This window comes from Bacillus rossius, chromosome 16 (genome assembly GCF_032445375.1).
Source record: "Bacillus rossius redtenbacheri isolate Brsri chromosome 16, Brsri_v3, whole genome shotgun sequence".
In the NCBI taxonomy this organism is placed as follows: domain Eukaryota; kingdom Metazoa; phylum Arthropoda; class Insecta; order Phasmatodea; family Bacillidae; genus Bacillus; species Bacillus rossius.
The window spans coordinates 39,674,894-39,701,933 of NC_086343.1; the positions used below are offsets into that span (position 1 = coordinate 39,674,894).

Here is a 27,040-nt window from a genome sequence, read left to right on the forward strand (position 1 = left end):
CGTCGGCGCCGCACCTGCACGCTGCTGCGGGGGCCACTCAGCTAACGTCTCACCCACCTGGCGCGGGTGGGGGCGGCCCGCCTCATCCGTTCGCGGCCTGCCCCAGGTCGCCGGCGAGCGACGCCGATCACCTGGCGTCGGCGCCTCCCGTGCACGCTGCTGCGGGGGCCAATCAGCTGCCGTCTCACCCACCTGGCGCGGGTGGGGGCGGATCGCCTCACTTGTTCGCGGCCTGCCCCAGGTCGCCGGCGAACGATGCCGTCCACCTGGCGTCGGTGCAGCCCCCGCACGCTGCTGCGTGGGCCACTCAGCTAACGTCTCACCCACCTGGCGCGGGTGGGGGCGGCTCGCCTCACCCGTTCAAGGCCGGCCCCAGGTCGCAGGCGAGCGATGACGTCCACCTGGCGTCGGCGCCGCCCCTGAACGCTGCTGCGGGGGCCACTCAGCTGCCGTCTCACCCACCTGGCGCGGGTGGGGCCGGCCCGCCTCACCTGTTCGCGATGTTCGCGGCCTGCCCCAGGTCGCCGGCCAGCGACGCCGTCCACCTGGCGTCGGCGCCGCCCCCGCATGCTGCGGGGGCCACTCAGCTGCCGTCTCACCTACCTGGCGCGGATGGGGGCGGCCAGCCCCACCCGTTCGCGGCCTGCCCCAGGTCGCCGGCGAGCGATGCCGATCACCTGGCGTCGGCGCCGCCCTTACACTCAGCTGCGGGGACCACTCAGCTGCCGTCTCACCCACCTGGCGCGGGTGGGGGCGGCCCACCCCACCCGTTCGCGGCCTGCCCCAGGTCGCCGGCGAGTGACACCGATCACCTGGCGTCGGCGCCGCCCCTACACGCTGCTGATGGGGCCACTCAGCTGCCGTATTACCCACCTGGTGCGGGTGGGGGCGACCCTCCTCACCCGTTCGTGGCCTTTCCCAGGTCGCCAGCGAGCGACACCGATCACCTGGCATCGGCTCCGCCCCTGCACGCTGCTGCGGGGGCCACTTAGGGTTGTCGGCCCAGGCTGGGCCGAGTGGGGCCCGAGGCTGTTGCGCTGATCCGCATCCCAGTGGAGCTGAACGGCCAGCCCATCACCGCGCTGGTGGACACTGCGGCCACGCATACCTACGTCGCTGCCCACCTCATCCCTTAGGCGGACCTTGTGCGGGAGGTCGACATCGTCCAGCTGGCCACCACTGGTGCCAGCACGTTCACGACGGGGCGTGCCCAGGTAAGGGTCGGCGTAAGGGATTTTGTTAGTAGCACCAGTGCCCTAGTGGTGCACGACCTCCGCGACGACCTGATCCTGGGACTGCCCTGGTTGGAGCAGGAGGACGCCACAGTCGAGGTCCGGGGGAAGCGGGTCCATGTGGTGACCAGGGGCCGACGGACGGTATATGGACTCAACTACAGGACCCCACCACCGCGGGGCGAGCCCCTCCACCTGGTGGACCTCCCCCATGGTGTACCCCCCGTACATGTGCCCATGTTTGATGCGGTCTTGGGGCAGCAGCCCCAGGTGTTTGCCGCCGCGGACCTACTGCGCCGCACCACTATCACAGAACATTGCATACCAACCATACCACACCGGCCCCCTTTCGAGAAGCTCTTTGGGTTTGGACCTCGTGAGCGGCTCGCTATCAGGGATCAAATCACAGAGATGTTAGAGGATGGCGTCATCGAGCCAACAGAATCCCCATACAACTGCCGGATCGTCATGGCTAGCAAAAAGGACGGATCTCTCTGTTTTTGCATTAACTTCAAGCCCGTCAACGACATCACCATCCCAGCACCACCACCCCTCATTAACATCGCTGAGGCACTCACCGGGCTGGGGGACGCCCGCATATTTTCGTCTCTCGACCTCAAGTCGGGGTACTGGCAAGTCCCAGTACGTCCCGAGGACCGCCCCAAGACAGCGTTCACGACCCCCGATGGGCGGCGCTTCCAGTTCTGTGCGATGCCGTTCGGGCTGATAGACGCCCCCGCGACGTTCCAGACCATGATGGTCCGCGTCCTGGACGGGTACATCAGTGAGTTTGCCACCGCGTACCTGGACGACGTGATCATCTGGTCACGGGCGTGGGAGGACCATGCCCACCATCTCGCGCTGGTCCTCGAACGGCTCGCCAAACACGGACTCACGTGCTCGCCGCTCAAGTGTCACATCGGTGCCGCGGAGCTGGAATTCTTGGGGCATATTGTCAGCGCCGAGGGATGCCGGCCCATTTCCGCCCAGCTCGACCTCATCGACAGCAAACAGGCACCCCGCACCAGGAAGCAGCTCCAGAAACTGATGGGGCTGCTCAACTGGTTGCGGTCGTTCATACCCCATTTCGCCACTATCACCGCACCCATGACCGACCTCCTATCGCCCAAGTCAAAGTTCTGGTGGACGACCGCCGCCGAGCAGGCCCTGACCGCGGTGAAGCAGCGATTCAGAGAGTGCTACACCCTATCACGCCTGGACCCAGACGAACCCATCTTCGTCCAGACGGACGCCAGCCAAGAGGGCATGGGGGCGGTGCTCTACCAGGAAGGGGGGGACGGGGAGCGGCGAGTGGCCGAGTATGCCAGCGCCAAGTTCGGCCCTGCAGAACGCCGCTATCATGCAAACGAGCAGGAGTGCCTTGCGGTGGTGTGGGCCCTAGGGCGCTATCGGCACCACCTCGAGGGGAGGCCGTTCACCCTGCGCACTGATAGCCAGTGTCTGCGGGGGCTGGACTCCGCCCAGGGGCGGAAGTCCAAATTTACCCGCTGGGCGCTCATGCTCCAGGGCTTCGCATTCTGCGTCGAACACGTCCCTGGGCGGGAGAACCAGCTGGCAGACGAGCTGTCCCGTCACCCTGACACCAGGACCCCCAGGGCTGGGAGGAACTCCTGCCACCACCTCACCCACCAGCCAGCGGCACCACGGCACCCGCACCAGCGGCCCTCTACGCCATCCAGCGGGCGAACCCTACCTCCCAGCCAGACACACCAGCCACCCTACTCGCCCTAATGGTGCATGTGAGGCAGGCCCAGGTCAACGACCCCGACACGCAGCGCGACCTGGCCGCGTGTGGGGAAGGGGTTCAGCCCCATCAGCATAGTCTGGACGGGGTTTTGCAAAATCGGGCCCCAGGTGATATGGACAGCTGGCAGATCCATGTGCCCCCTGCGGCGAGGCAAGGGGTCCTTCAATTTTTTCACGACCATATTCTGGCCGGCCACCCAGGGGCTGAACAGACCCAACATGCACTCCGAAAGCTGTTCCACTGGTCAGAGGTAGCGCGGGATGTCCGCGTGCATGTGCGCAGCTGCCAACAGTGTCAGCAACGCAAGGCGCGCCGTGCGGACGGGGTAGAACAGCAGCGCCCCCGACGACCAGAGGAGCCCTTCCATACTGTGGCCCTCGACGTCATGGGGCCCTACCCCCGCACAACCCGGGGAAAGCGCTTCCTCGTTGTGACCACCGACGTGTTCACGTGATGGTCAGAGGCGTTCGCCGTGTCCAACGCACGCGCAGGGACGATAGTGGCCCTCCTGGACAGCGAGGTGTTCCCTCGCTATGGGTACCCAAAGACGCTACTAACAGACAACGGTACCCAGTTCACAGGGAGACGTTGGGCGGCAGACTGCCGACGCTGGGGAGTTGAGCATCACACTACCCCGACGTATCACCCGAGGGCGAACCCGACGGAGCGACGCAACCAGGACATCAAAGTTCAGTTGCGCCTCCGCCTGGGGGATGATCACTCGAAATGGGATGTACACCTGCCCAAGTTGCTCTACTGCCTGCGCCGGCGAGTCAATGCCGTTACCGGCCATTCCCCCGCGGAACTGCTCCACGGTCAGAACCTCGCCCTACCGGGCGAGCTGCGGGTCGCTGAGGCAGCAGGGGCAGTCACCCGCCCACCAGCCATTGACCTAAGGGAAGAGGCACGATGGCACCAAGCCCAGTTCCTGGCCACCCGAACCCCGCAGTCAGCCACTCTCCCAACACCACTGGAGCCAGGGCAGATGGTCTATGCCCGGTGTCACCATCTGTCGTCCGGCAGAAAGAACTACTGCGCGGGGCTGAGCCCCAAGTGGGCAGCCCCCCGGGAGGTCTTGCGACGCCTAGGCCCCACCACATACCTCATCAGACTCCCAAATGGTAGGGCCACAAAAATCCACAGGGACGACCTGCGCCTCGTTTCCACTGCCGAGGATCCCTCTGAGGGTAGGGAGTGCCCAAGGGCCCCCACCCCAAGCGCACCAGCCTCACATGCCACGTCACCAGTCGGCCAATCAGCCTACCACCAACCCACCACCATGGACACCACATCACCGACATCACCACCCCCATCACCAGCTCCCCATCCTACACCACCAGCCATGCCACCAGCCACACCACCACCCATCACCTCACCCGCCGACACGCAGTACGTTTGCCGACCCACCATTAGAGCTGACGCACCATCACCGATGTCACCGTTCGCATCACCAGTCACACGCCCCACGTCACCGACCATGTCACCTGTCACGACTTCCCGCCATCTTAGCCAAAGTGCGAGGAGCGAGCTAAGGAGACTTGGGTGTCTAATTGACCGGTTGGACCCAGGGGGCGAATGCCCCAGCGGGCCAACTACCATGACCCCTCAGCCATGCCCCGAGGTATTTTACCCCCCCGACCAGCCTGAGGTCAGGCAGTCCCACCGAGCGCGCAGGGCGCCGACGAGAGGATGCTGCGAGGGCAGCAGCCAAGAGGTACCCATTGCTCCCCCCAGCAAGGGGGAGGGTGGTGACCAGACAGCTCCCGGAGTGGGAGGGGGGAACATTAGTGCCGAGGGACCACGACAGTCCACCCGGGTCCGCCAAAATCCAGGGCACCTCAGGGAGTTCATTTGGCGCCCACTACGACCACCAGTAGACCGGAAACCACACCCCGACGTACCCCGCCTCAGTGTCATGTCTCTGCTTCCCCCGTTCGCCCAAAACATAGCAGCCCCGGGACCAATCCCCCAAGACAGTGTTGGCCTCAGTGAAACGAGGCAATGCGTGTGATCGGGGCGTCGATGACCATAGCGGCCTCAGGAAAAGGGGGGCATTTGACGCCAAACATTAGTGCTCCTCGAATCCGCACAGACCGCTATGGTGCATCGCCGCCTCGCCCCGAGCGTGTGCGACGTGAACGCACCTGGGTGCAGGGTGGTGCAACGCCTCGAACGTAAGCTGCCCTGCCTAATCGACTGTCGCCCGCGCGAAAGTCGACCAAGGGGGTACTGTTAGGTGACCTGATAACCTGGACTTTGAAATTAACATTCAGCACTCTAAAAAACAATATTAATTAATTAATGACTATGCTTGAATATTAATTGTAATTCTGGACTTTAGCGCGATCAGGCGGCGTGCATGGCCCGGGATTACTTTTGCACACGACACGTTTTCGCGGGAGCGAGGCTGGGGAGTCGTGCGGACGTCACAGCCATCGCCAGTTAATCACCGCCCTCCAAGGAGACTAGTCGCGAGTCGCCCGCGGAGCTTCTTGACCTCCGCACTTGCCATCTCTACCGGAATTGCGTGAGTTTTCAGCACATCAGAAACGTGTCCTGTAGAGCGCGGCTCCCAGTAAGCGGGTCATGCACGACGCAGCGCATGTATAGCGTGCCTGACAATAAACCACTTTGAATCGAGCCCCGCGTATTTGTTACAACGCCCGTAGTATAGCGTCCCTGGTGGCTAAAACAGCCGGGGTTAACTCTGACGGAACGACCCTTACTGCCTGCCGGCCACGTGGCGACGTCACGCCCTGAGTCAAGAGTCTCGGCTACGCACTAGCACGTAGCTATTATTGCTAGTTGGCGCCCAGAAGCAACTCCACACCCTCAACATCACCTTGGCAGAAGGCAGAAGGCGTCAGTACTATGTGGTAAAAAAATTTCATTAAAAGTAAAAATGCCATCAGCAACTGTAAATGGTTTTGAATGAGATTTTGGTTACTTTGAAATTTTAAATTTAAATGGTCATAACTGCAGCAAGTATTGTGTTTGATTCAAAAATGAACTTGCACTCATCTCTAGTTTTCTTCTGTATGGCTTTCGCTGTGTCATGTATGAAGGCAAGTTTGGAAAAATAGTTGGCACTGCAGATTATGTTAAAGTTATTTTACCTCTTGGTATCTTGATGGTTTCACCTTTAACTTCGTGAACATAATTTCTTAATATCATTTGTTCCTGAAATGTGTATACATAGTTGCTAATTACTTGACATTGCAGCTGTAATAACAGCTGTGTTCAACATGTATGCCATATGCCACTTCATGTCCTGTAACACTTTGTGCTCTTTAAAAACTGTGTATCTTTGAATTTGAGCACATTATTGTTCGAGCTAAGTGGTTTTTAATGGATTTTCTCGTTTTCAACACAATCCACAATAATAAGCCCTCATTTGTTGTGTTCAAATATAAGTAAAACTAAAAATGTTGAGTAACATTAGTCACCCTAACAAAAATTAAACAGTTATCTCATTTTGTATTGTAAGTTTGGAACTATTCAAATCACTTCATATATATATATATATATATGTGTGTGTTTTCTGTAAATCAATTGTGCTTTTAGTTCATCAATATTTTTTGCATGAATTTATTTAAAATCAAAATGCAATTAAGGTAATAAGAAAGGGATTTTGAATGAGCTTCAAATAGTCATTGGCTTCATTAGAATTTAAATATTAAATAATGTACTTACAGCACACATTGATATACTTTTCAGTTGGTTGGAGCAAACTCAGGGCAGTTGGATATTAAATTATTATCTTTATACACTTGTGGTTGGGCTTTCACCCGTTGGCAAGGAGCTCCCCTCTAGCTCACTCTACCAATTTCTGAAGTCCGTCCCTCCTCTCCCATTCAGTACCCCTCCCTCATGCCCATTCCACTCTCGCCCTGTCCTCACCAGAAACACCTGCTTTCCTGGTTCAGTTCGTCTCCACTCCCTCTGGGTCTTCCACTGGTGATCCCTCCTCCCTCTGTACACCCCTCAGGTCAGCCTATCTCCCGGATTTCCCCAGCCCCTCTACCCAATTACTATTTTATATGACCTCACTCGTTAAATCTATTTTTCCTACTTTATATTAAACTGAGGATCTTGTGTACTAAGTCACGTGCATTTAGATTTTCCTAGTTGTGAAATGAAATTGTACAGGTCTATAAATATATATTCTTGGGACATCTGGCTTCCACAATGTGTTTTTTACGTTCCTTAATACACAGTGTATGTTCTCTGTGTTGTGTCTATTGGAAGATTGAGCAACAATTTTAGTCTGAGTTGTTATTAATGCCAACAAAGTTTCAAAGTGCTGTTAACTTTCTCTAGTAAGTGCAATTGCATTTAAATTTAAATAAACACACATGCAGTTCTGGTTATTGGTTATCTAATTAATTGGTTATCTAAAAAAAAAATGTGTTAAATATAGTCAGATTGGAATCCTTGAGCAAAATGATAACCTGAATGAAAATTGAAACGAAAGAAATATTACTTAGTGGTAGGTAGTATTATAGCAAACTAGAAGGCTATTTGAAAATTTTTTAATTAATTAATGGGTGAATAAATGTTGATATTTAAAGTACCTATTACAATTATCAACAGCCCAAAACGTACTGAAAATATGAATGCCAATTTTTTTTTTTAATTTTGGGGTTATTGGCATACAAAAGATATAACCTGAAGTTTTTTTTAATAATGATACAGAAACGAACACGAACCTTAACATAAACAAAAATATCATAATGCATGTTGTAATACCATTTTTATATCTGGTTTGATACCAACGAACTCATCCTACTACAGAGCCTAACGTGACTATCAAGCTGGAAGTCGGGATGGAATTGGTTAGGATATATTTATTTTCACGAACCTCGAAATGAATTTCACAAACATAATCAGCTTTCCTCAAGTCTCTATCACTCCTTGGGATCTTTCTGTTCCATAATTCTCTTATTTTTTCGTCTGCAGGAGCCTTAAATACTTTTTTAACGCTTGCGTCGTACTTTCTACTACATCCAGTTTTGCAACCGGGCACAAAACAACACTTAGGCATATTGAAAAACTAAATGAAAAACTACTTATAGATGAAAGTTAAGCTATCCTAATTTTAAATTCAAAACGAACTGACAAGTTTTACACAAATTGTTATTTCACTTTGAAAAATGCAAACGACCCATTTAAATGCATTGAAACAGATGAAAGTGACCACCTCATTAGTGATGGGTCGTTCGTGAACGATTCGTTCAAAAAGAACGAATCTTTGAGAGAACGAAATCTTGCGATTCGTTCGCGATGTAAAGAACCGGCTCTTTGAGAGCCGGTACCTTGAAAGATTCGGAAGAACGAAAACGCGGAGAGAACGAGAGAACGAGAGAACGAGATGAGAGAACCGGCCACGCGCCCGGTCTGATTCGTTCGTGAAATGATTCATGACGTCAGGAGTCTGAAGAATTAGTAATTACAGCGTGCGCATGTTTATAGGAGCAAACGAAAACTGATCAAATAAAATAGGGTAACATGAAAAGTATCTATACCTAAAAATGTCAACTGTTAAGTAATGGTTTAAAATTGCTTTTTCACATTCACATACACAAATTTGGAAATAAAAAACTAAAAAAAAAAACCGTATGAATTAAAAAATAACAGGGAAAGTAACTACAAATGTTCACACTTACCATTTTTGGGTTAATTAATGTACTTCATTTGTTTCTCTTCATACTGAATCGCAGTAGTAGTATTAAATTTTTGTCTTTTTTCTCTAAATGTGTTGGTCTACATCTAAACACTTTACTGTCACTAGAGTGTAAATAGCCTACATATATTAATATTTGTAACTTAAAAAGTAATAAAATATAAATAATCTTGTTTCATATACACAACTGTGATTCACTGGCTACGGAAAGCAATGTTCAAATTCAAATACAAAAACACGTACGTAATACTCTAAAGGAAGAACGAGTTACGACACCTGATAAAAGAGCCAGATCCCATACACAGAAAAGAACGAATTGACCGAGATGAACGAATCGTTCTGAACGAATCATTTCACGGAACTGATCCAAAAGAACCGATTCGGTCAAAAGATCCGTTCTGCCCATCACTACACCTCATGGAACACTACTGCTACCTGGCGGAGAAACCAAATAGTGTGCCAAACTTATAACATTGATCTTCCCAACCTGTAGTAGAATTAACCTTAGTAATGGCTTGAAAGCTATTGCTCGGCAGACATAGATGAATGACACTAACAGTTTGTATATCTATGACACACGTTACATAAAATTATGATATATTTTTTTAACCCGTTTAAAAAAGATTTTTGTTAGACAAAAGATAGCCTATGTCCATTCCCAGGATATAATCTTTCTCCTTGCCAAATTTCATTACGATCCGTTCAGCCGTTCAGCCGGGAAAAGGTAACAAACAGACAGACAGACAGACAGACAGACAGAGTTACTTTCGCATTTATAATATTAGTAAGGATATATATATATATATATATATATATATATATATATATATATATATATATATAGGGGAGAGTTGGGTAAAACAGGGTACTTGGGTAGAACGGGGTACCACTGTTATTTTCCGTACACGTGCTGCTATCTGTGTGTACATTTGGTAAGTTTATCCTCTACACGTCGTCACTAGAGTGAGGTAGTATGAAGTGTCGCACAGTATTCTTTCATGCATAATAATGGAAATTACAAATTTATGATGTTTCACTAAAATGTTTAGTGTGTATTGGCTATACAATATTTAAGCAGTGGTTGCAGATATATTTTATGGTAAGTTGTATTCAAGTAAAGTATTATATTTGCTATGTTGTGCCATAGTAACCGATGTAATTGACGGATGTTAAGATTTTCTGTTATCGTTTTTGCTTGAGAACCTGCATGTAGGGTAACACAGGGTACACAGGTAATGGGTAAAACGGGGTAGTACCCCATTCTGCCCAACCAGTTTCCTGTTTTAACCATCTTTTCGATCAATTGTGCAAATGACTTTTAAAATTAAAATAGTTTTGTTATGCATACTAAATGTTATACAGAGTTACCTACAGTACATTTATACAGTCACTAGGGCGCCGGTACTGTAGATTTATACATTCAAAACTTTTATTAGGGTTCGCTGAGAGCATGGGAAGAAAACTAGGGGCTAACGCATTCAACATTTTTGACAAAGCATAAACATTTATAAAGATTGCAGTTACTTAATATTTTGAGGAATGTTTCTTACGGTTATGGGACATATTTGTTTGCAGGAATGGGAAAGTTGCCTGTGTTCACATCAGCTCAAGAGAAAGAACTTGTCGATCATATTGTGGAAATGGAAAACAGATTGTTTGGTATTACTATGAATGAACTGCGTGCTCTTGCTTTCGAGCTAGCGGATAAGAACAATATTACCAATAACTTTAACAAAGACTCAAAAATGGCTGGGAAGGATTGGCTTTATGCCTTTCTGCAAAGGCATCCAGACATTAAACTGAGAAAACCCGAAGCAACTTCATTAGGGCGAGCAATAGGATTTAATCAGGCATCTGTGAAAATGTATTTTGATCTCCTGACCTCACTGTATGGTAAATATAATTTTACTGCAGGGAGAGTGTTTAATGTTGACGAGACCGGGATCATTACAGTTCCAACAAAGCTATCTAAAGTTCTTGCACTGCTTGGGAAACGACAGGTAGGTGCTTTGGTTTCAGCCGAAAGGGGAACACTAGTAACTGCAGTAATTTGCATGAATGCAGCTGGAACTTATATGCCAAGCATGTTTATATTCCTAAGGGTGCGAGCCAAGCCAGAGCTATTAGATGATGGTCCCCCAGAGAGCACAGCTGAGTTCCATCCAAGTGGGTGGATGCAGAAAGATCTATTCATCAAATGGTTTCAGCGTTTCATTGCTTTCACAAAGCCATCCGAGTCAGACCCAGTTCTATTGCTCCTCGACGGGCATGCTACTCACACAAAGAGCCTGGAACTAACTGAAATGGCTCGAAAAAACAATGTCGTCCTATTGTGTTTACCCCCACACTGCACCCATAGGTTGCAGCCCTTAGATGTTTCCTTGATGTCCCCACTGATGCAGTATTATAGTGAAGAAGCAAGGAAATGGGTTCGTTTACATCCTGGACGTCCCATTACAATTAACCAGATCGGGAAACTCTATGGCGCTGCATTTATGAAGGCCACTTCTATGGAAACTGCGGTAAATGGTTTCAGAAGAACTGGAATATTTCCCCTTGATGGAAGTATGTTCCCAGATTGGATGTTTCAGCCAGCGGCAACAACTGACCGAGCTAACTCCAGGCCTTCAGAACCAAGTGGAAATGACACTGTCAGTGATATTCCACTGACTGCTGCAACAACTGACCGAGATAACTCCAGGCCTTCAGAACCGAGTGGAAATGACACTGTCGGTGATATTCCACTGACTGCTGCAAAAAACTGACCGAGCTAACTCCAGGCCTTCAGAACCTAGTGGAAATGTCAGTGTTGGTAATATTCCTGGGACATTTGGTTTGGTTATTTTCACCAACTGAATCTCGTTTAGGCCTATCTGATAAAAACAATCGAAATGCTTCATCAAACAGTAGCTTCACAATTCCACCGACTACAGTGATGCCGATTCCCCATGCCAAAAGGAATCCTGCAGAAGGAAGAGGACGACGACGTGCCAAGGCAGCTGTGCTGACCGACTCGCCATATAAGAACGAACTAATTATTATTCAGTCAGCTTCACCAAAATCTTTAAAAAGGAAAAATGCTTTTGTGTCTAAATATCAAAACAGTTCTAAAAACATAAGAATAAAGAAGACAGCAACAAATCCATACCAACAGTAACTTTGCGTGTGTCTGATGATGATGACGTTCCTTGCATGTATTGCGCTGAACAGTTCTCCACTTCAAAATCAGCCGAAAGTTGGGTGCAATGCTTAAAGTGTCATACTTGGAGTCATGAAGGATGTGCTGGTGTAGACACAGATGACTGTAGACCATTTGAATGTGATTTCTGCCAGTTTGGAAAATAGACTCTGGCCTTATTTTTTGTTCTGATGGGCCTACTATGCCATATTATGCTAATTAAATAATCATATGTTTTGTCAGATATTTGAGTTAACCGCATATGCAAGGTTGTATTATACATTATTAGATTATGCTATTAGACTAACCACTTCCTCAAAATTAACAGTGTTGTGTTATTGTTGTTCAAACAATGTTTGTGATTCCGCAAACCAATGTTTGTGATATTCCGCAAACCAATGTTTTTGTGAAGTTTTACTACAAATACAGAGGAACATGTAAGGTGAAGGCTTATAATAGAATTTTTTTTTAAACTCTCATATTTTTACTGACAATTGTATTTATTTGTCATACTACATGTTGTTCAGAATTTTTTATAATGCACATATTTAATCATTTAAAAATCTGCTTTCTGTACCCCGTTTTACCCAACCAGTTGGGTAAAACAGGGTAGTGTGCATACATTAAAATAATGAAAAATCTCTGCAACAATAATATTTCAGAAGACACGGTACTAGTTGCAGAACTAAACTCACATTCTAATCTACGCATGCTCTTGGTTTCAGACAGATACAGCAATATTAAAACAATAAATTAAAGCGATTTATACTAAGTACCCCGTTATACCCTACTATTCCCTACTAGCTGCAGTACCCGGCTTTGCCCGGGCTGAACACCGGGTAATATATTGTCCGCGAGATACAGCAAAATGGATAGCGATATGTCCAGTGTGTTGGACATTAAGAAATGACACATAATTACTGTTTGTGTATCTGTGACGTATGATTTTCTGTTTACCCATGGCGATCGGTTGAAAGGTTTAGAAGTTGATGCACTACAGCGCCATCTAGCGGCGAGTTACAAAAAAATGGATAGCATAAAAACCTTCTTCATAATAAAAACACTTCGATGTGCCAACTTTCATGGCGATCGGTCAAACGGTGTAAGAGTTTATCGACGTCATACATGCCAACATCCAATTTTATATATTCTTATATTTCGAAATTTTGGGGCTTTCACTTTTGCGGATAGTGGATGTTCAGGACCTCGAATGGTTTGGAACACTCCATCTCGAAATAAATTATATTTGAAATTCCCAAAATTTTCGAGATTTTGGGGCTTTGTCCCCAGTGGGGGAGGGGTGATTTTGAGGACCCTGAATGGCAGGGAAGCACTAAAAATCAAAAGAGAATGATTTTTGAAATTTTCTAAATTTTGTGGCTTTGCCCCCTGATAAGGGGGGAGGGTGTTATGTTGAGGACCCCGAATGGCTCGGAAACACTCCAAACACTAAAAAAATTATACTTAAATTTAAGACATTGTTGAATTATTTTTTTTGTAATTTTGGGGTTTTGCACTTCCCCCCCCCCTCCCTCAAAATTGGGTGGGAAGTCGACTTTGGGTAAAAGTTCCACCATGCCCCAGACACTTTAGTTCGTAATGACTTAATTTTAATACAATTTCCTCCAATTTTTCGAAATTTTGTGGCTTTCACAGGTTCAGGACCTGGAATGTTTCGGAACACTCCATCTCGAAAGAAATTATATTTGAAATCCCTAAAATTATCGAAATTTTGGGGGTTTTCCCCAGAGGGGGGCGGGGGTTCGAGGACCCTGAATGGCTCGAAAACACTTAAAATCGAAAGAGAAAGATTTTTAAAAAATTTTAAACTTTCGAAATTTTGGGGCTTTAACCACCTGGAGGGGGGGGGGGACCCCGAATGGCACGGAAACACTCCAAGTTGAAAGAGATATAAAGGAATATAAGAATGTAGGCATTTACTATACTCATATCTACCATAATAACAATATTGACAAATAAAAAAACTTATTACCTACCTATGAATAATGATTTTTTTCTGCAATTTAAATTGTAATATACAAAAACGGTATTGAAAATTGAAACAAATACACTACAAACTGTCAAGATCTTTATTTTTTTCTTACTCTCTACTTAGTTCCTTACAATAGAAAAACGTAACGTAATGGCTTGAAAGCTATTGCTCGGCAGGCATAGAGGAATGACACCAACAGTTTGTATATCTATGACACACATTACATAAAATTAAAATATATTTTTTTATCCCGTTTAAAGATTTTTTTTTAAGACAATATATAGCCTATGTCCATCCCCAGGATATAATCTATCTCCTTGCCAAATTTCATTACGATCCGTTCAGCCGTTCAGCCGGGAAAAGGTAACAAACAGACAGACAGACAGAGTTACTTTCGCATTTATAATATTAGTATTGATAGTATTGATTGATAAGAAGTTCACGCCAGTATGCATTCAAAATAAACTTTTTTTTCTAACATTCCGTATGAGAAGTGTATAAATGTATGTCCGGAAACTGAAGTCGGTGCGTGGTGTGTTTGGAGTCCGCCATCTTGGATTGTGACATCACGGCGGCCATCGTGAATGACCTTGACTATGATCTCACCGCCATATTGGAATCCACTTTTTTGTTTCTGAAACTTTCCACCATCTTAAAATCGAATGCCCCAATTCGTTACGGCCGCAATCTGGTTTTTCCATCATCTTGTTATTATCTGCCGGAAGTTGTCATCTTTCTATTCTTTCTTCTACTGGAGGTCGCCATCTTGGATTATGTAATGTCTACCATTTTTGTTTCTGCTATTTTTTTCCTAATGTGTGTCAGCTACTCTCTGTCTCATGTACATAAGTTCGATGTTCCATTACCTACTAATGAGGTTATGACCCTAATCGACGTATTCAATTTAATTTTTTATACTGTATACATTGGCAGTTAGGTGATTCGAACCATGGCAGTTCGGAACTCTGGATTAAAAACATACGCCTTTTACCACATGACCATCGAGACATTTAACAGACTGAGAATTATATAAGGTATATATAAAAAATGTCGCATATTGGGACTTGTAATTTTTTTTCAATATGATGAAATAAAAAAAAGCAGAATTTGTTAGAGGGAACTGTCGCCATACTTGTTTTCAATTCACAATAATAGGAGTGCGAGTGTCACGTAGTACACCAACCATATGCTAGAGGGCACTGCCACCATCTTTGTTTTCAGTTCTTGCTACCAGGCACGTTAGTGTCCAGCCGTATGATATGTTGGCAAGAGTGCAAGAGTATTTATTGCAAGCATGTTGACACTTCCGCCATCTTTTCGGACATCATAGCCGTCATATTGTAATTCTGTAATTATTAACCTATATATCCGGAAATGATTCCAAAAATTATAAAAAAAATTGCCCATTTATGTAATGATTGTCCCGATTGATTTAAGTCTTTTGTTCAATCCTTGACCAATACAAATACAGTTTTATTTTTAAATTTTAATTTAATTAAATTTATTTAAAAATACAAAAAATATATATTTACTGTCCTGATCTATCAGCTTCCAGTGAGCCGGAGATGTAGGTTTTGTCACCATATTGAAATTCTGTACTTATTAAATAAATAATCGAGAAAAATCGACAAAATATTATAAAATTATCCAAATAATATAGCGATTGAATCAATCGATTTCAGTCCTCGGTTCGATCCTTGTCGATGCAAAAAAGTGGATTTTAGACTTAAAAAAATATATTTTTTATTTCTCTCTTTACCTTCTGACAATTGGATAGTTGGCCTTACAACGAAACGTCTCTCTAGAAGGCAATGTCAGCATTGTAGGCCAAGCGTATCCGAACCACGATGTATTCTTTTTCGATACTTGTTATGTTTTTACTGCTGATAAAGACACTGCACCCGTTAAAGTCTCCTCTAGTATGTAAACGACGTTGGTAGACCTCCACAATGATCTATACTGACGATAGTCAGCATTACTGTTGTTGTAGGTGATAGGTTAGACTGAACTGAAGAACCTCCAATTGCTGATGGTACATACGTCATCAAGGTATTCGTCGTTGTTGCGACTGCTACTGTCCAGTCCGAGTAAAGATTAAAATCAACAACTCCTAATTGCTCTAGCTTCCACAGCTCCAACTGGCTATGACGGCTACAATCGCTACATCAGCTCCAACTGGCTACGACGGCTACAATGGCTCTAACTCTCTACATCAGCTTCAACTGAATTTGGCTCCAATTGGTTTCAATCATATTTAGCCCGAAATTGTCTCGATTGCTGTGAAGGCTTTTTTGTTACTTATTATTTTGTTTGGTGACGATTTTTGCATATTTTAGTTAGAAATTGTAGTGTGAGAAAACAATCTTACTTAGGCAATAAATTAAAATACAAGAAATAAAACTTTTTTTTTCAAAATACAAAATATACTTAATTTATTTTTCAATAAAACACACTTGCAGGTAAAACAAGGCATTATTGTACTATCCCGTACATCTTAGTTCATGAAGTATAGTACATTTTTCTTTAATGATGGTTATATTTTTAACATTTAGGGAAGCAAGTAGAAGTCTTAACCTATCGACCAATATTTTAGGATCTTCTCATGTTGTGTAATCAATCTCTTCTGCTGCTGCCTCCATCTTCTTTGCGCTTTTACCTTTTTTTTTCGTTGTCGGTGCTTCCAAATCTGCTGCCTTTTGGTTGATGGTCCTTCTATTTTTAATGATATTTTGACTCTAGTATTATTGCAAATGATTCTTGATTTGACTAACGTATTATTCCATATGGTGCATGTATATAAGCGAGTCATAGACAGCAGGACGCTCAGTTTGTTACTGACGTCGGTGGTGTAAGGATCGCCTAGTTTGTTTCTTCTGGTGCATAAGTCGCGTAATTAACTGTTCTTGCGAACTCGATGGCATCTTTACCGACTTTAACGTCGAACTCGGAGGTTGTACCATCGTCTACGGGAACCTTGACTACAGCTACGATGGAGAAGGTGCAGATCCCGTTGGCAACGTCGACGACAACAATGGAGGAGACTTCGGCAGACATGATACCACCAGCAGAAGAGACTTTAATGCCGGTAGTGCTGGCTGTACGGGAAACCTCAACGGACGCTGTTTTGCCCTCGATGGAGACTTCAATGGATGACGAATCCTCAACAGCTAACGAACATCGATGTCGTTACTGTAACAAGATTTTATCAAACATCAGCAATGCTCGTCGACATTAGAATAGAGAATGTGCTAAGAACCCTTATCGTAAAATGTTTGGCTGTATTAAGTGTCGCAAGCAATTTACAAGAAATACTAATTTGAAGCAACACTTGGAGACATGTAAAGGCCCTGCAGAGCGGCAGAAAGTAAAGGTATCGGTGCAACAGCGATGCATCGATGTGCATAAGAGCATGCCTGGAAATGGTACAACCACAGTTACAACGTCATCTGGTTCGGGTTTGTCTTCAACTAGACATCCTTGCAGCTACTGTTATACGTCGTTCGCATTTTTCCATGATGCACGAAGACATGAGCGGAGCAAATGCATGAAGAATCTTTCTCGCATGAAGTTTCGCTGTGATGAGTGCCTTAAATGGTTTACTCGAATCGATAATTTGCATCGACATGCGAAAAACTGTAAAGGTGAAGTCCGTGTGTCTACTGCTGAACTACCTGCCGACATTTCGACTCCTCGCTTTAGATTAGTGACTCGTGAGCGTACAGGCAATAAAACAGATGTGCAGAAACCGATTGCTATGACGTATGAACATGGAAATAAACCTAAGACTGTGTTCGGTGCATTACAAGTAAACGACAATGGCTTCTACTTGGTGCAGTCGGCATTTCGTGGAATGTTGAAAGACTACTATTATCTAAATACGTTCGGTGAGCCGAAGGACATTTGTACTTTTCTTGATATCAGACAGGACATAATCAATCAGCTTACTGATGACGTAACAACAAAAGGACCATTAAAATATAACTTGTGGTTGGACTGTCTATATGGAAAGCCATATCCGTTAGATGACAAAGTGAATAAGTGTGCATTCAAGACATCGGCTACAGTAATTTACAGTTCTGACGATGTGAAGCAAACTGTTAAAAACGGTATCCATAAACTCTGTCAAGAAGAGGAGAACTATGTCAGTAAAGGTTCTGGTTGGACTCTGTCTAGTATAAACCGATTGGAGCTAAGAATTAGTCATTTCACACCGATGTGGAACTAAATGATTAATTATAAATTTGCTAGCTTTCGTAAGTGATCCTGTAGTAGAATAGAAATTATGTAATAAATATTATGTTTGTAAAAGAACTTGCGGTGTTTAATTCCTTGAACCTGTTACTATTATGTTAAATTGATGTTATATTTATTTTTTTTTTGCACTTTCCTAGATCGTACAAAGGACCTTAGTCGATCTAATTAATCAGTATATTGATTGGAAATTATTTAATGAATTTTTAACTTTTTCCCGAATCTCTAGCAATATAATTACGATTTTTTTTCCAAGATGGTGGTGTTGATGGCTTATAGGTTGATGGTAGTAGAGGTTTAAAAGTTTCTTTAAGAATGTTAAACATGGTATATTAAAATTATTATTTTTTTACATAAAATTAAACATTATTGGATCGATCGGGTATCGAACCAAGGACTGAAACTGGTCGAATCAATCTGTAAAATGATAAGTGATTTATTTAATGAATTTTGGAATTTTTTCCGAATTCCTAGCTAAATAATTACGGATTTTCAAGATGGCGGCCAAAATACAAGATGTCGGGTGTCATAGCAATAATAATAAATGATTACTGCACTCTAGCGGGTGAGAATTCAACTAACATGTCATCAGCGCACTCTCGCCGACGATACAATGATGATGGCTTCCAGCATCGAAGACAAGATGGCGGACAAGACGTCATACTAGGTGTCGATATATATGCTTTGAAAAAAATTGGTGGGAGTCAGTCTGCCTGCAGCCACCATTGAGGAAGGATCGGTCGCCAATTTTTTTTTTTTTTGGCCCTCACCGGGTTCGACCCGAGTACTCCGAGCTCCGTGTCGTAAATGTTTATTTTTAAAAAAAAATTTATTATAATTTTATTAATTGATTTTTTTATAATTTTAAAAAAAATTTCATTAAAATCGGATAAAAAAGTTAAAGATGGCGACCGTAACGAAAATTGCAACGGTGACATCAATTATGATGACGTCAGAGGCTTATCTGAGGCTGTAGACATGGATGCTTAAGCCTACATATGGACATTTCTAGCTGCTGGTATTTTTAAGGAATAAAACGGGAATTTTTTCCCTCGAAAACGGGAAATTTTTTTCTTAAAACGGGAATTTTTGAGTCATTTTGAGTCATTTTTGAGGATTTTTAAGGAATTTTTGCCGCCGTGACGTCACAAATCCAATATGGCGGACCAACAATCGCAATTCACACCCAGAACCCAGGGCACGGACCGGCTATCCTACACTACTATTACTATACAAGGTAAATTGGACTAGATGGATTCAGATATATTGTTTAAAGCACGAACACTGTGAGCAATTACATGAGGAGACATCTGTTGGCGAAAAGCAGATCTACTTGGAGATTAATTCTTCAACAAATGTAAAATTAACTCTAGCTGATGGTTTACTGAAATTCCTACTTGAATGTCTGTTTTAGTTTGGAACACTCAGTATGCTTCTGACCACATTCACAGAAGCTAGTATGGATTCCGTAGCGATGTCTGTAGCCGTTATCGAACGGACACAAGTGTAGTTACTAAGCAAGAAATTTTCCTTGCAATAAATGTTAAACGTCATGAGAGAAGCTAGTGTATTTTGGGTCATTACCAAAAATTATTTAGTTGCACTCAGCATCATTTAGTTGACGAAATATCTTGAATAAACATCACAAGATCTGTACAACCAAGCTAACTGGTGATAAAAAGAACGGTGCTTCAACAACCAGAAAGTGAAATAAAGACAACACTATCCCAGATTTCGTTAATGATTTGAAATTAAATGGTAACGAAGAAAGTAGCATCTTTAATGGAAATGAAAAAAAAATTATCAATAGAAAATTCAAGTCATTGTTGCAGAACTGAAAACAATATAAAATCATCTGAAGCTGACAAGTTCGAATAACGTGATGACGCATTTGAACCTTTCAAGATCGAAGACCAAGCTGAAGCACCTGAATCTTACAAGATTGACAATTGTGATGAAGCACTGAGACCTCAACGATGGAAGCGACATGTTAAAATTATCAATTCTGATCATTTCCGTGATGATTTATGGGACGATTATGATTATAATAACTATGAGGCTGGTTTTAAAACAGAAGACTATCGAGTTCCTCAGTAAAAGTGCAAAAGTAAAAGTAAAGTAAAAACACAAAAAATTCAAAAACTGATTCCGCTAGCTTGTGAACTTCTCATTGTTGAGCAAAGATAGAGTTCTAGTCCAAGCCAGAATCAGTTTTTGAATTTTTTGTAATTTTTATTTTTATTTTTTTTATTTATTTTTTTTCTGTAATTTTATGGTAACAAAGAAAACTTGTGGTGGTTTTCTCCGTGTGCTCCCGATTTTTCTTGACAATATTTTGATGGTTTTCTTCGAGTGCTCCTGATTATTCCTGACTAGACATCTTATGGTTTTCTCCGAGTGCTTCTGGTTACAGATGAGAAATTGATCTCTGCATGAAGGATTTTTTTTACTTAATGAGGCATGACATTTTATTCAAGGTTATATTTAATTAGTGAATTTCTGCTACTTAATCAACACTTGTAATATTTTTATCAGGCGGAATTTAAAAAAATATCATTACTCAGTCAAATAATAATAATCTCTGAGAAATCTAAGAAGCACTAACAGGAAGGATGAACTTCCTTCTCCTTGGAGTCTAGCAAAGCCATCCTTCTTTTGCGATCGTTAGTGAGCATCCCGCATCCCGCATCCCGCATAAAAGAACTAAATATTATTTACCTGCAAGCAACATGTGGCGACATCTGTTGTTGAAAAGCAGAACTACATGAATCAAGTACCTTTGCATTAGATATATTAATTCTCGCTGATGAAATATGAAAAAAATTCTATTTAAGTAATGGATATGATTTAAAACACTCAATTGGTATCTGGCATTAGTCTCGGTAACTAATATGAATTCCGATTTGGGATCTGACGCTGTATCGAAAGAACATAGGTGTAAGTTTTGCAGCAAAGAATTTATCTTGAGAAAGAATAAAAGACAACACGAGAAGAATGACTGTGTTAAAAATTCACTACGCAATATGATAAGTTGTGTTCGATGTAGCAAGTCGTTTACGCGGAGAGAGAGCCTAAAAAGACATGGCAGAACTTGTAACGCCAAACCTGTGTACAAGCTAGAGGACAACGATGAATCTACTAGACTAAGGAAGAGTGATCTGCATTACGACAATAATTTTCTTGGCTCTTCCGATCTCGACAAAGAACTTAAATTGAAGGAGGTTGATGATTTACGGAAGAATGAAGACAATGGAAGAATCCTTAACGTGTAAAGTGAGAATATATTCCAGCCGAATTCAAGCAGATCTTTCCCTATTTGTAAAAATGATGGACTCCTAAAAAGGAAGCATGAACACGATAAAGACACTTCAACATCATCAACATCGAATTATTACGGTAAATTGGGTGAAGACGATTCCTTCTACGGTGATTGTTACAGTGACTCTGAGACTGTTGACAAAGACATAGACTATGATGAAGCACCTAAAGATGACAAGATCGAAGAATGTAGCGGTGTCCTGAGACCGAAACGATGGAAACGACGTGATATATTAAATAAATGTGATCAAGCTTGTGATTATCACCGTCTCAAAAATGAAAGCTACCCTGAGGTTGGTGGTAAAACGGAAAACACCAGAGATCATAATATTTATTATAAACGTGCAAGGAAGATGGTGGTAGAAAAGAATGATTACACATCATGGAAAGATCCAAACATGTTGGTTGACCGGCTAAGACTTCTACATGGTTCGTTTTGTGCAGGAAACTATTCGTGCATCAAAGAAATATCCTTCATACTCATGGAACTGAGGAAAGCTGGCTACATACAATAATGGTTTGTTTTACTTGCATTTGTATAATGTAAAGAAATAGAATAAATAATTTAAATTATAAGAATTTAATGTATTTATTTCTTGTATTCTGATTTCTAACTAAGACCTAGATCTCGTAACTTGTGCTTCCTTTTTGCCTTTTTTTTGTTGATAGAGCTTCCAAATGTGCTTCCTTATTCGATGGTGCTTCCAAAATGTGCTTCCGTTATGATGGTGCATTCAAAATGTGCTGCCTTTTCGTTGTCGGTGCTTCCAAATGTGCTTCCTTTTCGTTGTCGGTGCTTCCAAATGTGCTGCCTTTTCGTTGTCGGTGCTTCCAAATGTGCTGCCTTTTCGTTGTCGGTGCTTCCAAATGTGCTACCTGTTCGTTGTCGGTGCTTCCAAATGTGCTACCTTATCGTTGTTGGTGCTTCCAAATGTGCTGCCTTTTCGTTGTCGGTGCTTCCAAATGTGCTGCCTTTTCGTTGTCGGTGCTTCCAAATGTGCTGCTTTTTCGTTGTCGGTGCTTCCAAATGTGCCGCCTATTTTTTCGTTGTCGGTGCTTCCAAATGTGCTGCCTTTTCGTTGTCGGTGCTTCCAAATGTGCTGCCTTTTCGTTGTCGGTGCTTCCAAATGTGCTGCCTTTTCGTTGTCGGTGCTTCCAAATGTGCTGCCTTTTCGTTGTCGGTGCTTCCAAATGTGCCGCCTTTTTTTTCGTTGTCGGTGCTTCCAAATGTGCTGCCTTTTCGTTGTCGGTGCTTCCAAATGTGCTGCATTTTCGTTGTCGGTGCTTCCAAATGTGCTGCCTTTTCGTTGTCGGTGCTTCCAAATGTGCTGCCTTTTCGTTGTCGGTGCTTCCAAATGTGCTGCCTTTTCGTTGTCGGTGCTTCCAAATGTGCCGCCTTTTTTTTCGTTGTCGGTGCTTCCAAATGTGCTGACTTTTCGTTGTCGGTGCTTCCAAATGTGCTGCCTTTTTGTTGTCGGTTCTTCCAAATGTGCTGCCTTTTCGTTGTCGGTGCTTCCAAATGTGCTACCTTTTCGTTGTCGGTGCTTCCAAATGTGCTGCCTTTTCGTTGTCGGTGCTTCCAAATGTGCTACCTTTTCGTTGTCGGTGCTTCCAAATGTGCCGCCTTTTTTTTCGTTGTCGGTGCTTCCAAATGTGCTGCCTTTTCGTTGTCGGTGCCTCCAAATGTGCTGCCTTTTCGTTGTCGGTGCTTTTAAATGTGCTTCCTTTTCGTTGATGGTCCTTCTATTTTTAATGATGTTTTGACTCTATTATTATTGTAAATGATTCTTGATTTGACTAGCGTATTATTCCATATGGTGCATGTATATAAGCGAGTCCTAGACAGCAGGACGCTCAGTTTGTTACTGACGTCGGTGTTGTAAGGATTGCCTAGTTTGTTTCTTCTGATGCATAAGTCGCGTAATTAGCTGTTCTTGCGAACTCGATGGCATCTTTACCGACTTTAACGTCGAACTCGGAGGTTGTACCATCGTCTACGGGAACCTTGACTACAGCTACGATGGAGAAGGTGCAGATCCCGTTGGCAACGTCGACGACAACAATGGAGGAGAATTCGGCAGACATGATACCACCAGCAGAAGAGACTTTAATGCCGGTAGTGCTGGCTGTACAGGAAACCTCAACAGACGCTGTTTCGCCCTCGATGGAGACTTCAATGGATGACGAATCCTCAACAGCTAACGAACATCGATGTTGTTACTGTGACAAGATTTTCTCAAACATCAGCAATGCTCGTCGACATGAGAATAGAGAATGTGCTAAGAACCCTTATCGTAAAATGTTTGGCTGTATTAAGTGTCGCAAGCAATTAACAAGAAATACTAATTTGAAGCAACACTTGGAGACATGTAAAGGCCCTGCAGAGCGGCAGAAAGTAAAGGTATCGGTGCAACAGCGATGCATCGATGTGCATAAGAGCATGCCTGGAAATGGTACAACCACAGTTAACAACGTCATCTGGTTCGGGTTTGTCTTCAACTAGACATCCTTGCAGCTACTGTGATACGTCGTTCGCATTTTTCCATGATGCACGAAGACATGAGCGGAGCAAATGCATGAAGAATCCTTCTCGCATGAAGTTTCGCTGTGATGAGTGCCTTAAATAGTTTACTCGAATCGATAATTTGCGTCGACATGCGAAAAACTGTAAAGGTGAAGTCTGTGTGTCTACTGCTGAACTACCTGCCGACATTTCGACTCCTCGCTTTAGATTGGTAACTCGTGAGCATACAGGCAAAAAAACAGATGCGCAGAAACCGATTGCTATGACGTCTGAACATGAAAATAAACCTAAGACTGTGTTCGGTGCATTACAAGTAAACAATAATGGCTTCTACTTGGTGCTGTGCCGGAAATTAGGCATTTCGTCACTTTTTTAATTTATTCTATAATTTTAAATTTTTTTTGGGTTTTCCATTTTTTTAATTTGTCTGGTGGTTAATGGGGGTGATTTACTTTTTGTTAGGCCGGTGTACGCCACCGATTTAAACTTGGTGCCAGTGGACCGAAGCCCCTTCCCAGGGGGCCAATCTGATATTTTGCTGTCTAATGTGGACATGGTCAGCCCGGTTGAAATTTCTCTCGCCTGCAGTCACGCCCCGAGTTTGTAATTTTAATTCCCTGCATGACCAAAACTGCTTTGAGCAGCTCCTGGGCTGCAAGCTGCTACCTTGTAGAGGCCTGCTGAGAAAAGCATGTCTCGTCACGAAGCAGTCTCCAGTGGAGCTGCGTTCCCACCTTAGTGGCTATTTCTGCCCCCCCTTCCTCTCTCTCCTCCTCACTTTAGTTCTGAGAAATTAAGCTAAGAGCAGTGACCGGACGGGACGATGACCTGATGCAAAAACCTTCTCCCGGGTCCGACAGACACATCCCTGACATCTAGCGGCAAAAAAAGTAACCGCGGGCCTGGTCGCCAGCGTGCAGAGCTTACCCTCATGACACCTGGTGGCAAGTCTGCTCACCACCTCAAGTAGTTCCCCCTTACGCCGCTAGAAGGCAGCGTCGCGGTGCCATAAGGCACTATGCTTTCCTCTCGCGGCCCGGAGAAGTCGATTGTTCTTTGTTTTCGTTTCGGTCCGGTAGAGAGCGCGCATGTCGTGTTGTTGCCACGACCGCCTCGGACTCCTTCGGAAATTTTCGGCTTAGAACCGAACCTACCCCCTCCTTTGACCCGGGGCCTTACCGCCCGATTTAATTAGGGGTTTTGGCCGATTGCGGGGGCACTCAGCCCTCTGACCTCGGCTACTGATCTCGTCTCACCTACGTCCTCTGCGCTAAGAGGCTTTTTGCGGGAACGGTGATTTTCGCGTGCACGAGAATGTAGTCAGTTTGCTTAAGGGATGTGATCCCGTTTGTACAGTAGCCAGGCAGAGGTAGTTTTTAGAAAAGTCATGCGTAGTTAAATTTTTATTTATTCTTATTTAATTCTAAAAATTCCGGTTTCGTCCGCGCATCCTGATTTCTCGGTCCGCGGCATCCTGATGTCGGCGCGAGACACCTAGTGAGCTCCGAACTCTACACCCTGGTTGGTGAGTAATTTTTTTTTCCTTTCCCCCCCCCCCCATTCCCGTTTGTTGGCCTTTTGCGCCGACGGTATAGGACTGTCTGGAAGCAAGTCTAATTCGTTTTGGATTTGATTTGGGTTTCAGACAGGGTCGAAGTGCTGGAGAGAGAAATCGCTCCCAGCTCGTGGTCCTGCACCTCCACTGCGGGTCACGTTAGAAGAGAGGTTTCCGCGACCCGACGTTATTTTTTGAAGACCCGGGTGGTAATGTGAAATCAACATCCCCCCCCCCCCACTTTCTAGCTACGAACTACATAAATCAAATGAATAGCCTACCAGCGAACAGTGCTTTCCTCAAGAATATGTAGAATCAACAAAACTAATCAGCGATGTAATTGTTGGGACATTCAAATTTGGTGCAATTTTTAAATTTTAATTATGTAATAATTTTTGCTAAGGTGTAACATGTACTGTTTTAATTACTCCTGGGGCGCCCCCTTTTAACTTTGTTATTTACTAAGAATTTTATTGTCAGGTTTGAATAATACGAACACAAAATTCCTTAATAATAAAACAGGGAACCTATAGACCAAGCTACTTGTGTAGTGTTAATTTATTTATGATATACCTTGTTCCCTTAAAAGATCCACCAGCTCCCCAGTTGCTTGTGTCAGGGAGTTCCAAATTATCTTGTTCTCCACCTCGTGCCACCTCTGGTCAATAACTTAATTGTCTCATTTTTCTTACCCAGCAGTTTCCACAGCTCTTTTTTTAATTAATTTAAAATAATTCAACTTTGAGGCACGAGGGGCGTAACAATTGGTAGCAGAGCATGGTTTGGTCTATAGGCATACCCAAATCGAGTAGGCATACCTAAAAAAAAAAAAAAAAAAATATATATATATAAAAAAAAAATTAATTAAATTTTGTGATAGCAAGTTTGTAATAATAACATTGTGAACTGATCGCTGGTACACCCGGTAGTTATATTGCTTTTCTATTTTAAAGTTATGATTGAGTTTTAAAGGCCCGTGTGGACTTAGTCTGCGCGCGGCGCAAGAAGTCGCGGCGTGCGGTCCGCTAGCAGGCCGGCAGCGAGACGTGTCTTATCTCTCGCCTCAGCTGGCGTCCCCCCCCCCCCCCCCCCTCCGCATCACCCCGCTTGAGCCAGCGACACGCCCGTTATCTGAGGGCGACGACACGGCCCTGTTCCTCCCGCACACCCCTCTCCCTTGTCCATCGTGGGAGACGACCTTGCGAGCGGCAGGTCAATCCCCTTGTGGACATATACAGGTGGTGCAGGTCAACCTGACAGGGGACGTTCGCGCAGTTGTCTGAGTAGTACGGCGACTCTTTACGCAAATAAGTTTGGGCACATACCCCCCCACCTTGAAAGTGTGACTTACTCCCCGCGCATTGGGGTTAGTTGGTAGTTTATATTAATATAGGAAGCCTTAGGAGGTATTTAAAATTAAGATAGTTGTTAAGAGAGGAGTATTTATGGTGTACGTTTGAATCGTACATGTGTGTTAAATTTTTGTTTTAATTAGCAGTAATTTATGTCCGAGCAGTATGTTTAAGCCGGAGTTATTG

General features: G+C 44.2%; 1 protein-coding gene across 1 annotated transcript; it reads left to right on the forward strand.

Moving 5' to 3' along the window:
* The first annotated feature begins 2,339 nt into the window (after nucleotides 1–2,339).
* On the forward strand, nucleotides 2,340–2,984 carry LOC134539891 (uncharacterized). The gene is made up of 2 exons (XM_063382240.1): nucleotides 2,340–2,618; nucleotides 2,718–2,984. Exons 1-2 carry the CDS (start codon nucleotides 2,340–2,342, stop codon nucleotides 2,982–2,984), a joined length of 546 nt encoding a protein of 181 aa, XP_063238310.1.
* The last annotated feature ends 24,056 nt before the right edge of the window (nucleotides 2,985–27,040 follow it).